Raw genomic sequence first — 13202 nt, 5'->3', positions numbered from 1 at the left:
TACATGGGACGGAGTACCGGAAGGTCTACATTAGTTTGTGAGGACGTTCCGAGTAGACATAACCTAGAAAAAGAACAGTAGAGCGGAGGAATGTTGGTTATTATGAATTCACGTCAAGCGTTATGAAGTACTCACTTTGATGGCATATGTGAGCATTATGGATAGTAAATTGAACTATTTATAAATTTCCAAGAATTCAAGAAACCTCAATTATAAGCCTCTGTTCAATTCTCTTTGCATGAATTGTAGACGACTCCAAATGAAATGGGAAAAGTTACATGTGATGAATCACTTCATTTCTACAAAATGAACGTGCTATGAAGGCTCTAAGAATGTGCAGATTCGCCATAGCACAAGCACACATTTGGAACGCCTCCCTATACCATGCCACCTTTGTAGACGCCGCCTTGAATGCGATTCGCAAGCAATAATCCTATCTCCCCCGAACGCCAAATATCAACCTAGAAGTCCCTGGGAATCATATAATAGTTTACATGCTAGGCTCGACATTGCAGTATTAATGAAATGCAGAATTGTAACGAAAATCAAAATTGGTGATTATACCCATTCGACGGCTGAGGCCTGTAGACTGGGACGGAGGACGAGGCGGAATACCCGTTCGTAAGCTGGCGTTTCGGAGTCCTAGAGATTGGCTCTTCGTCTTCATCGCCGCTCGAGGTCAGGTCGATAACGGCAGCGATAGGCCGTTTACTGCTGACTGAGCCCTGCATACCAGAAGAGGTGGAGACCGATCTTTGATTGTAGGGAGTTTGAAATGAGCCATACGGCTGGGGGGTTCCCATCGTCACGTTGTCGCCGTTTTTGGTAACCTCCACGAGATCGTCGTCGTCGTCGTCATCGCTAGCAACGCCGTTGCTTTGTGAAGGGTTGTCATTTTTGCTGTGTAGCTGCCATTTCCCGTCCGGTTGAACAGTGACCTGATCTGCTGAGTCGGGTGTGTTGATGAGGATCTTCTCTACATATCTATTTCCTGGTTAGTGCCAGCTCATTCTAAGATCGAGATATGCTTACTGGTCCACAGCCAAACTGTCAAACGGGGCCGATCTACTGCAGATCGGGCAAAGCCAAGTGGGAGCTTGTTCTTGAAGTTGTAGATAAGATGTTCCATCGAAGCACTGATTATGTCGACAAGCTACTGAACGACAAGGCAAGCTAATCCTTAACGTCGATAGAGGGCATTTCAATGACAACACGGATGCGGTTGTCACGATGTCGGTATCGCGGGATTTGATGGCCACTATGTGCAACTATTAGCGCTCATTTCGACCTATTTTGATATATCAAGGTAATCCTACTATCATTCAGCACCGATTGTTCAGTGATTTTCTGACCGGCCTTGAGACGTTCGACTAATCGCGTGACAGGAACCAGCCTTACCAGGTAACAGACCATATAAAATTTCTATTGCAAAGTCAGCATGAATACGATCCAGAACGGCGCAAAAGGGACTCAAAAGGTGTTGAAAATGCAAGGATAGGAGTGGATGAGGTCGCTAACTTGAAAACCACCACCTGCCTTGGTTGTTAATGCGTAGGTCATCTCTATCGCATTGGAGTAAGAAATCGGGGTGCAGCGAAGCTCTTTTGTGATATCTAAAGGTCTTGTTGAGCCGGGCTTATTTTTCAAACCGCGAAGATTGCCTTTGACTTCCCCAGTATTGACCTTGATCTCAGATTGATGCGGGAAAGCAATGTCTTGCAGGCCAACTTTTTCGGCGGCGCAAAGCACCATTACTCGTAGAGATGGCTCAACCTTTAAGGTCTGCAATGCTGGGTGATCTGAGGCTCGAAGCGTAATCTTTACCGTGTGTCGGTGATGCTGCATGACTTTGAACCTTATCAGCTTTGCTATTAGAGCAAAATTCCAGAAAGCTTACTTTCACATGTCTGAGTAGGACCTAGTTGCTGTTCGATCGTATAGAAAGGGCTGGGCTTGAAATTTATTCCTGAACCATATTAGCCTGGCGCATGTTCAACCTTGCGACATCGACTGACCAAGCTGGCCAAATCCTCGATAGCCATTGGCACCTCCACCCATGTTGAAGCCGTTATTGAAGTTACTGCCAGCGGCTGGATATCCGGTCGGAGCCACCACTGCTGCTGGGGTGTTTCGTGCTGGAGAGGACGAGTTCGCCATTCCAGAGTATGGCGAAGATGAGGAATTACCGAGCGGGCGGTTTATGAGGCTCCTTAGGGCCTCGAACTTGGTGAAGTTCCTCTGGTTCGCATATAACCGAATTCCTAGAAGAAGGTATTAGTATTGTGCCTATGCGATATCATGTAGGCGACAGCAAGATGGCCAGGAAGCGGCGTCGCAGCATGGTCTAAGGTGACGACGTACTCTCGATGATCCGGTTCTGGAGCTCACTTTTGACTCCAGTCTTGTTCATGCTCTCGGCGACGCATATCGACATGAGGGTCTTATTGAGCAGGCCACCATCTTTTATTGTTCTTATAAGAGGCTCGGTATCTAACGAGCCAGCGGGCCCCAACGAGGCCATTCTGAAGGACGGGCTTCACGAGGCGTTGGGGGAAGTTGCGAAGTGTTGCTGCATCCAGGGGAGCAGTCGCGATAGTTGGAGCTGCCGGAATGGGTGAATTCTATCTGGCGGGCAGAAGCATCCTGAGACATTCATCTGGCAACGAACGTCATGAATTTTCACGAAAGAATCTAATTGCCCCTCTTAGGCTGTGCTCTACCAACGATTTTGTCAGTCGAGGTTGTCAGTGAGGGCCCACTTTGGTCTAGGCGGTGTCACGATTTAGTGGCAGAAAGCTGGCCAGATTTTTGCACAGGTGAAGCGAGGAGCGAGGCAAGAAATCAATCTTTGACGAAGATCGGTCTTACCCCTCCACCATACTTCCACTTTCCGTATTAGAACGCCAATTCACGCAGTCAACATGGCAAAGGGTGCGCGAGCAACTTCGCGGAAGGCGAATAATGTACGACTGAAGAAAAATGTCTTTGGCCCGGTCGAAAATGCGCGGATGGAGAGACTATCTGCAAAACTGCTTGAATTAGCCGCGCAACCTACACCAAAACCTGCGAAGGAAGATGATGGAATGGAAGTTGAAGACGGTATGGTGCCTATCATGGTCAACTTTTGAACCTTGACTTATGGATATAGGCGATTTGAAAAATAAGGACGCGGACGCCGCAGATGAAAAGAAGGATGCCGAAGGTACGGCCAATATATGAAGATCCCTATACAACTGCTCACTGATTCTACTCAGCTATGGATGTTGATCAAAACACCTCGAAAACATCAACCATTAAAAATGGCCGAGTCCAGAAGAGAAGACATAAATCTAGTCGCAAAGCGTCGATAGTCTTTCCGAAATACAAAGAGAAGCATCTCAACAAAACGAAGAAACAGAAAATATACTAGAGTCGAGGCGATGGTAGATGTGGTGCATTGGCTGGCGTTCAAGGATAGATCTAGGAGGGTGTATAGGCGCATGGAGTAGAAGGGTTATGTCGGAGATATTTCACTAGATATTGCAGGTTCTGTTTGGCTGAAATAAAGTTTTTATTTTCAGCTTCCAATACAAGCATACAGGGTGATTTAAAACTCAACTTTGCCATACGTTGAATTTACTGTGTTGAAAATCTAGTTTGAAAAGCAACATTGGACCGTCAAATATTTCACCTCGTATTCTTGCGATAAGGTCCTTATCGGTGTCGTTTCGCGTCTCGCGCAGGATGCTTCCCTTCGCCGCGACATCTCACTTCGTATCAGCAACTCTTGTGCTTACAATGGCTATTGTTCTTTATCATAAAGCCTCCAACATTCGAGACCTGTTACTTCCTTAGGCCGACTCAGTCGCTTGAATGTTAGACCACTAACGAAATGGTCTCACGGATGTCGGCCATCTGCCTCCTGGCAGCGAATATTTTAATCCCAATCGCAATACTAATCTTTGCCAGTGGCTTCTTTCCATACAAGCCATTCCTTTCCGGTCTGGCCCAGTATGAAACTCTTGAATATGGCCCGCCGCCAGTAGCTCCTTTTGATAAGGTTATTTTCATGGTTGTCGATGCTTTGCGGAGGTAGGAAGATATCCAACAATTCATGCAGAATGCTAACAGCGGTAGTGATTTTGTCTTTTCTAGTCTTTCTGGTTTCCAATTTACACAGAGGTATGTGTCCTTCCGCAATTGCCTACCATTACCATTCTGACAATGTATTTGCAGCTTGATAGCCTCTGGGGCCGCGATCCCGTTCACTGCTTATGCGACGTCTCCCACGATTACCATGCCCAGAATCAAAGCAATTACTACTGGATCAACACCATCATTTCTAGATGTTATACTTAATTTCGCAGAGTCAGATACAAGCTCCACGCTTGCAATACAAGATACTTGGTTGGCGCAACTGAAAGCGAAGGGAAACGGCAAAATGGTCATGTATGGAGATGATACCTGGCTTAAGCTCTTTCCAAACTTCTTTGACAGGGCAGATGGAACTTCTAGCTTTTTTGTTGCGGTTAGTCCATCGCGTATAGGAGTATATATCAAGTAGCTGAATCTATGGTGTTAGGATTTTACAGAAGTGGATATTAATGTTACGAGACATGTCCCAGAAGAGCTTGCAAATTCCGATTGGAATACGATGGTATTACATTACTTAGGACTTGACCATATTGGGCACAAGGCTGGCCCTCGAAGGTAACAAGCTTGAATGCCGTAGATCTGAACAAAGCTGACCATGATCAGCCCGAATATGATCCCCAAGCAACGTGAGATGGATGGGATCGTTTCCCAAATATACAAAGCCATCGAGACCCAGAGATCACTTCAGTCTACTTTATTTGTCCTGTGCGGAGACCACGGAATGAATGATGCTGGTAATCATGGTGGTTCTGCTCCAGGTGAAACTTCGCCAGCACTTGTGTTCATGTCTCCTAAATTAAAAACAATCAATTCGGGCAGAGAAATACCAGCGCCGTTGAAAGAAGACTTTCGATATTACAATTTTGTGGAACAGTCAGATATTGCTCCTACTTTAGCTTCGCTGTTAGGATTTCCAATACCGCAAAACAATCTGGGAACTTTCATTCCCGAATTTTTGCCATTTTGGAAGAACAGTGAGTGGAAATAAAATGGAATCTCCTCCTGATGGCTGATTGACTTTTGCAGATAATGATAAAATCCAGATTCTTTGGAGAAATGCTAAACAGATACAGAATGTGGTGACTGCCACATTTCCATCCTTTGAAAGCGAGGGGCCTTCATCAAATTGTCATGAGCTGGGAACTGATATTGAGCGTCTGGCATGTAAATGGAAAATTATGTCGCAGACGTTACCTAACCCTAAAGACGAAAACAGAAGTACTGAAAAATGGTTCTCGAGCACTTCCGAGGTAACAATCTCAACGTATAAGGAAAAAAAAGCCGCTAGCTAATTGTCTTCAGTGGCTCAAAGAGGCTCAAGAATTGATGAGTGGCACAGCTAGTAACTACGATGTGTCGAAACTTGTTACCGGCCAAGTGATAACAGGTGCTGGGCTTGTTCTAGCCTCAATATCGGCTGCGCCAACTTTCGCAAGACTTCCTAGGACTAGCTTACCTTTCATTGGAATGACTCTAGTGTACGGGGCGACAATGACCGCAAGTAGCTTCGTGGAGGAAGAGCATCATTTCTGGTACTGGGCTACAAGTCTTTGGTTAGCTTTACTTTGGGTTAAAAGGTATTTCATCTCCTGTTTGGTCAAGCAGCTGAACTTACGATTGTGTAGTCGACGAAAAGGTGTCCAAACTGGATTTCTTCAACTAAGCGTAATTGTTTTGATGATAGTAAGCCGCATCACAAGGCGCTGGAATCAAACCGGGCAGAAATGGGCTGGTGAGCGGGATATTGCCAAGTCTTTCTTTTTTGAACATCGACTCGTTCTTTGGTCTTTTGTAGCTGTAACATACTTGGCAAATCTCCAGGTTCTTACCAGGCTAGGCTTTCCTCGCTTTCCGCGCTGGGCTGCTGGTACTATTTCAGCTGCTATCATAACTGCTGCTGTCACATTCAAGCTTGCCTTCACTCACGAGGATTCTCCAGAGCTCCTAGCTGGATTTGCTAAGCAAATGGCGGACAATGGCCTTGGTGGTGCTCTATTAGTATCAAGAGCAAGAATTGCATTCGCAGCTATTGGTCTTGCAATGCTCTACACGATCATTTCTGGGTTCAGTCAGGCGCGACCAAACCGTGAGTTTGCATTACATTCATGGGTATTTCGCTAACAACTTCCAGGAAATATGCGAGCAATCCACAATCTTCTAACATTATTCCTGATTACGCAATCTAGGGCAACAAACATCCCTCTCCTTCTCCTTTTTGAGATACAGTTCCCGATTTTAGCCGATTTAGACCTTAACATTGTAGAAACAAGTACAACAACCATTCTTTTCCAACACACATCTTTCTTCGCCTCAGGCGGATCGAACGCCATTTCTTCCATTGATCTCTCCTCCGCCTACAATGGTGTAAGCGGCTATAACGTCGTCGCAGTCGGAATCCTAACTTTCGCAAATAACTGGACGGGTCCGATTTTCTGGACATCCGCCACGACTCTGATGCTCCTAAGACTCAAGTCGAAGGGAGTGAAAGACGTTTTATATCAACATCTTGCAATTCTCACACTATTCGTGACGGCCGTCTTACTGTTCGTCATGGCTTCTTGCACATTATTAAGGACGCATCTGTTTATTTGGACAGTCTTCAGTCCCAAGTATTTGTATAGTATGGCGTGGAGTTTGGGACAGCATTTAGGTGTTAATGTTGTGCTTGGCAGTGGTATGTATTGGCTTGGTAGTCAGTATATCTAAGGTATGCAGGTGAAAAGTTCAAGAGAGGGAGTTTCAAAAAGAGTTTAAATTGAGGGCATGGAAAAGTTACTGAAGATCAAGGAAGTATGCATATACGGCGTCAAAAATTATGTCTGTTGATTTGGTTATATTAGACTACCAAATAGATCATCAAACGCGTCCTTTTTCTTCTTCTTCTTTTTCGGCCGGTTTTCTGACTTTGCTTGTGTGATGTCCTCTGATACCTCTTTCAGCCTCTTCTTCTCGGAACTCTTCTTAGGCGGTCGATTAATGGCCATGTCTTCCACGTCCTCGCTCTTCTCAATTAACCCTTTCTCTAGCCAAGGCCCGCTCTTAGCGAGCTCATCTGTCCCCTTCGCTTTCTCCTTTCTCTTGACACTTTTCTTAGGTAAAGAACCAAGTCCCTCATCTTCAACAAACCTCACCCTCTCAACCCTCTCACCCAACTCATCCCCTGGCTTTTCCCTAACAACAACCTCACCCACTTCATCACCCTTAACAGCAACCTCACCTAACCCCTCACCAAGAACGTGACCCTCATCCTCACCATCAAAAACCACCCCAACATCCCCCCCAATCTTCCTCAGCACGCTCCAAAACCGCGCTAGACACCCTAGCAACATCAGTCCTAGCGCCGAAAATTGGCTATCAGCTACGAGTTTCGAAAATGCTCTGTTGTCGTTAGCTTAACTCTGCTTTTTTACTGCCCCACCACTCTTTTTTTTTAAAAGAAAAAGGATTTAGAGAAAGACAGAGAAAGTAAATTTTCGCAAACTCACAAAAACCACCCCCCTCTCAACACCCCCAAAAACTCCACCCGTCTCCTCACCTCCTCCCTCGCCTGTCTCGTAAAACTACTAGTCTCCCTGATAGCACGTGCGCCCTCATATCTCTCCAATTCAGCGATTAATTTCGGGATCTGGCGACGGAAGATGGAGAATGGTTTATACCATTTGGACAGACGATGTTGGTTTTTGTTGCGGTGGTGCAGGAGATGCAGGTGGTTGTGGATGGTTGTGAGGGTGTGGACTGCGGAGGAAGAGAACTGGGGAAGAGAAGGAGTTTGGACGTTGGGTTTGGGCGACATGGACGGTTTGATATATTGTTTATTTGGGGGGTAAGGACTGTGTGTTTTTTTGGGAGGTGTGGGTGAGATATGGTGAGTTGGAGAATTGATGGTTGAGTTGAAGAAATGGTAGGGTGCTAATGATACGCCATATGTTATTATATCCACTTTTCATGCGAAAGTTAAGCGAGCTCAAACTCTCCACCTACATTGGAGCAACTTTGAAGTGCCAACCTATGACGATTGAAAAAAACACTTCTACTGCCTTTACTTCTACATGTTTAGTCCATTCAACCCGAAACCTGCCCACGTTTTCGAGGAGATTTATTGACTAGAGAGGTCGTTGTCATTCGCGCTGACTTAAACTTCTAGATTTGGCTCACTCACTTGGAATGGGTGAGCCAAATTGAAGCTCTTGAACTTCAACATAATGTTTTAGAGGTGCAGAAATATGCATTCGAAGTTACATTCACTCACACGTAAATGATGAATTGGCGGCTTATTATTTCAACTGTTTGGCGAAATCTTTTGTTAGTATGTCAGTTCGTAGACTTGCAGACTTGTAGAGTTGTAAACTTGTAGAAAACTGCTCGTACCAACGAGTCAATCCATGCTTCTCTCAATACACATAAATCTTCTAGCTTCGAGATCAGCTTATAGGTTCTATTTAAATATTCGGTGCGACGTCACGGTTTTGTATTTACTTTTGGACATTTTGCATTATCAGATTCAAAGTCGTTGGCCGAGGATTTTTGAGAGTCACATACCGGGAGAGATTGCACCTTAAAGATTCGCTTGAATATCAGCTATTAACATCAAGGGATTGCCTCCTATAATTGGATTCAATGTATTCGAAACCACCACCTACTTCTAGGACCCTCACCTCATCCATCTGGAAGAAAGTGGATAAACCAACGGACATACGGAGCGTCTCCCCTCCCTCTCACATCAACATCTTCAAAGCGTAATCCCAATACCAACCTCAAAACAGTCCTTTAAAACAACGAATCAAACCTCTCACATCCCAAACGTGTACGATCCTCGCTTACCATGCAATTCCTCGCTAAACAATCTTCATTGCCGAAAACCCAAGCACATCATGTTGTGTAACGACCGATAGGTAATGTACCGGCGAGCTTGTTGGTGATAGACCGTACATAATCGGCATTCCCTATTTATGGAGTTGTACATGAGATGGGCGGTGAATGAGTTGGTGGCATGGGATATTGGGCTTTTGAAAGGAGATCTGTGGAGGGGATAGATCTGTGTGCTGCGTGATTTATGAGAGGGTCAGGATATAGGGAATGGGATGAAGAGGCCGGTGAGAGAGGCAAGACAGGGATAATAATTGTTTTCGGAAGTCTAGAATTTGTCTGACCAACGACCTTGTTGGTGAGACGTGTATCTTCAGTTCCAACCTCGAGCTAAGTTCATACTCGAGGACAGGAAAATAATTCCGACCATAGACCACTTCGTCTGAATGGTGTTGTGAACCAATTGCCGGCACATCAATCATATCAAGTTATAATACAATCATGTGATGCCAAATAATGGACGAACACACGGCTAGCAATGGCATTGAGAAAGCCATCATGACGTTGATATGTAGGACGAGTACGAGTACCAAGCTGTAGATTGTCTATGGAAGTAGGCATTCGTCTTGGCTGCCAGCAGTCATTTCAGTCGTGTATCTTGGTATCATTGTGGTGTTTGAATGTAGCCAAAATGGAAACTATTCCCTGGTTGTCCATACCTAAACCCCTGAAAAGCGGTAAAAGTAGAAATATAATAATCTCAGGATAAGACAATAACAATGAAATTCGCAGCTGCTCACTAACTCTCCGGGATGAAGGATTATGATTGCGGGGCCATAACGCGATCTGAAGGGTCATTCTTGCTCAAGCTTTCTTGTCCCGCTGCTCTTCAGTCTTGGAGTCTTGGACGAGTCTTGGGTCGCGCCACAAGGTTGACTTCAGATTAACCAAAACTTTAAGAAATTTAATTCAAAAGCGCTGTTTTAATGTCTGAGCAGACTTGGGGCTCCTTCAATTGAAGGCGGTGATAGAGCAAAGTGAGGCGACTTGCCTTCCTCTGTCAAATCCAGACTAGTCCATTCAAGGTTTATAGAAGGGGGGGCATTCTTAGCCGTAAGCTATCGTCAGCCCAGTGAAGACCCGGCAATGACCCAATATGTCAATCTCCCGTGCCAGAAAGCAGAAATGCTATCAAACTGGGCTAACCAAAACCACTCGATTTTCTCGGATTGAACAACCAACATCAATAATTACCGTATTGCAAACTCAAGCAAGTCCAGGGTACACCGGCTCGCGCCGCATTCGGAAGAGACGTCTCCTCATGCTTACCTGCGAGGGCTGCTTTGTATCTGCAGGCATCTGCATGCAGATACAAGCTGATTGCACCCATCTTGGATATGCGACCACTTAGACAAGAGTATAGACTGCAACTTTTCCAGCAAGGTGGTAACGAGGCACGGGTGTCCAGAAGTAGATACAGGCTCGCGGGCTCGCGCCACGCCAGTGTCTATTTGCGATGGTTCGCAAGCTTGGTCAGAGAAATCATGTTTGCCTGTCTCTCAAGTCCGACTCTATCGTATTCGCCATGTTTTCTTTTTCTCGCACCATTGGACGGGCGGATGAATTATCCGGGGAAGGTAAGAGAAGGGTTTATGATGTGCTTATTGCCTCGAGGTGGTATTTGCCATTTGGGTCTTGGCCAGAGGCAATGCGCGCTGTGCTGGCAATGTGGATTTCGTGAAGAGGAAGCAGATGGAGGCCAGCAGGGCGGGAGATGTAAGTGTCGGATTCTGGACAATTGCTGTTGGTGTTATGTAGTCCGTTATGTCGTCCCTCGTCAATCAAGACAATAAATAGCTTTGACATGTGGGAATGCACGTTGGATATGCGGAAGAGATCACCGTGCCCTAGTTGTACATAGCTTCACCGTTGATACTACCTCTCAACGACATGAACATTGGTATCAAAGCAACCCGTTTCCGGCCGCAGAACGATATCGATGTCGCGGTGAAGGCCTCGGCGGCGCTTGTCCTGCAGGATGCGTTGACGTTGAAGAAAGATGAAACTTGACACACAGATCGGCAATGCTATGTGCGCTTGTGACGTAGGATTTCATCTGTTGATGGCTTCGACTCCAGAATAAGGCTGATAAGCGTGGTGCCGAGACGGATGAGGAATCTTTGCGCAACGTGAGTGGGAGCAAGCGTGGTCTTGCATTTGAAATAACGAGATGGTCTGGGGCTGTGCTCTGGTGTTTTACTGCCACCACCTGGGCACTCGTCGAGGCTTGGCTAGAATAATAACGCACTCAGGAGTTGTGATACCAACCAACTGAACTTGTAGTGATAATCCATCATTGGACAATTCGTCATTCCAGCATGTCGGGTGTGGTACGGGCTCAATCAATCCGCGCGATATACACGTTGTAGACTTGTAGCGTGGGGCTTGATATAAAAGTGGCCTTTTGCGGGTTGCAGGCGAAAAGTTAACTCACTAGTAAAATACGAAAGTATTACAAAAAGTTTACTTATTATTAAATATTAACTTCTACATCGGTAGTAGCAGGGTGGTATTCGAGAGAGCAGGGGATCATGCAAAGAAGACCCCGCCATTTTTCTATCTGATATCGCTGACTACCTTGCCTACCTACGCTTTTGATACCGAGGCCCTCTGCCGGAATCGTCCACATCTCACTCTTCAGCTGCAATCGTGCTTACCTCACCGCACTCGGGATGTTATGTATTTTGGCTTTGGTGTGATGCGTTAATTACCAACTACCTAGCATCGTATAGGTATGTGGATTCGTCTTACCAATGCAAGAAAAAATCGAGGTCGGCTACCTCGACTACCCCTCATTCATTGAAGAGCCATCTCGACCCCTGGTAAAATGGCTGGCTGTTGGATACATAGTGTGTTCTTTGTCCAAAAGCATCAGGTGCCTCTTTTCAATCTTTGTACAAGAATAATCGAGCTTCTAGTAAGAGGGCCTTCCATCCTCTCGATATGCAAAGGGTAGACACGGTTATGGATGGGGGTTGATCATGTGTCCGCAATCAAAGAGCTCGAGGGAGTCTTAGACACAACAACGAGAGCGCTGCGTTTAGATATTAGCTGTGCTAAATATACGACTCCAAGTAAGAAAATAAGCATTTCAAATACTCAATTACCGTCGACCGTATCATTACAGTTCTTTTGTATTTTGGAAAATCCACTAACCTGTGATATCATCATAAGTGGTTCAAGGTGATTAGACGCATGGTTTATAAGGCTTACAGCATCAACTCAAATGCAACTGCAGCTGCACGCAATGCTGAAGCGTAAAAGCAAAACATCACATCGTCGTAGGAGCAGCAGTCAGCTCGCTCATTACTGTAAAAAAAGAAGTCTGCTCCGTCTATTGCAGCCGCCTTTTGCCATTCCTCCGATCCAACTGCTCTGCTCTCCGCCTCTTTCCTCTCGCGGCCGTTTTGCATCCCCTCCCCTTTGGCTCTTCTCGTACTTGCCCCGTCCACCCATTGCTATTGATTTCCTTGCTCAAAAATCCCTCATATACTTCAGATTCAAACGCATCTCCAGCGCGTAGCCAACCTTTATTCTGCCACCTGCGGTGCTGCTGCACTTGCACGCGTCGTGCATACCAGGCCTGCTCGGTCTAGTCCTCTCCGCTGCGAATCGCTGGTTTTCGCTGTGCCTACCGCTCAGAGTCTACGAGTACGGTGTCCTCGCCATTCCTATTTACTTCAATTGTCCTCGGTATCCGGTCTGGCTTTGGATAACTTGTGCGCTTGTGTTGTCTTCGCTCCTGTCTGGCCACCTTGGTCGTGACCCTTTGCGTCGCTGCACCCAGCTTGGGAGTCAAACCGGTGTTGCGAGCCACCACAGTCGAGTTCTTTCATCATCAGATTACTGTGTGCAGCCACGGTGCACTCCAGCCAGCCAGCCAGCCAGCCAGCCAGTCCTCTACAAAGTACCAAAGGTACACCAGCTACACCCCGAGAATCCCGTGGACCGCCGAAGCAGCCCTTTTACACGCTATCTCTTTTCGCCTCTGCGGAGGGCAGCACGAGAACTCCGTCCGTTCAGACCGCTCACGCTCACGCTCAAGCTCCAGAGCTAGTGGAAATTTGCCTACGAAGAACAATTCACGGCACTTTCCCTGATTCCTACCAATATCTCCTTCTGGCGACGGCCTCGATCATACACAACTGAACACATCGCGACGGAACACCTTTGCGCTTTGGGGCCTTCCTCCCACCAGCGAG

At 46.2% G+C, this 13202-nt stretch overlaps 3 protein-coding genes across 3 annotated transcripts; 1 reads left to right on the top strand and 2 right to left on the bottom strand.

The window, feature by feature from the left end:
• Positions 1–545: 545 nt before the first annotated feature.
• On the bottom strand, positions 546–2521 carry GLAREA_07116 (uncharacterized protein; the record flags this gene model as incomplete). The annotated part of the gene is made up of 7 exons (XM_008081064.1): positions 546–984; positions 1033–1258; positions 1317–1422; positions 1519–1847; positions 1898–1966; positions 2016–2261; positions 2362–2521. 7 exons carry the CDS (start codon positions 2519–2521, stop codon positions 546–548), a joined length of 1575 nt encoding a protein of 524 aa, XP_008079255.1.
• A 400-nt stretch (positions 2522–2921) lies between these two features.
• GLAREA_07115 (Alkaline phosphatase-like protein) lies at positions 2922–6840 on the top strand (the record flags this gene model as incomplete). Its single annotated transcript, XM_008081063.1, has 12 exons — positions 2922–3099; positions 3149–3202; positions 3255–3342; positions 3949–4071; positions 4117–4161; positions 4216–4507; positions 4562–4689; positions 4738–5108; positions 5161–5384; positions 5437–5711; positions 5760–6220; positions 6266–6840. The coding sequence occupies 12 exons, from the start codon at positions 2922–2924 to the stop codon at positions 6838–6840; spliced, it is 2814 nt and encodes a 937-aa protein (XP_008079254.1).
• A 125-nt stretch (positions 6841–6965) lies between these two features.
• GLAREA_07114 (uncharacterized protein) lies at positions 6966–7927 on the bottom strand (the record flags this gene model as incomplete). Its single annotated transcript, XM_008081062.1, has 2 exons — positions 6966–7512; positions 7620–7927. The coding sequence occupies 2 exons, from the start codon at positions 7925–7927 to the stop codon at positions 6966–6968; spliced, it is 855 nt and encodes a 284-aa protein (XP_008079253.1).
• Positions 7928–13202: the final 5275 nt, after the last annotated feature.

The sequence above is a fragment of the Glarea lozoyensis genome, assembly GCF_000409485.1.
Source record: "Glarea lozoyensis ATCC 20868 chromosome Unknown GLAREA14, whole genome shotgun sequence".
Lineage (NCBI taxonomy): Eukaryota > Fungi > Ascomycota > Leotiomycetes > Helotiales > Helotiaceae > Glarea > Glarea lozoyensis.
The sequence above is the reverse complement of the archived record's forward strand: the minus strand, read 5'-3'. Positions and strand labels throughout refer to the sequence as shown.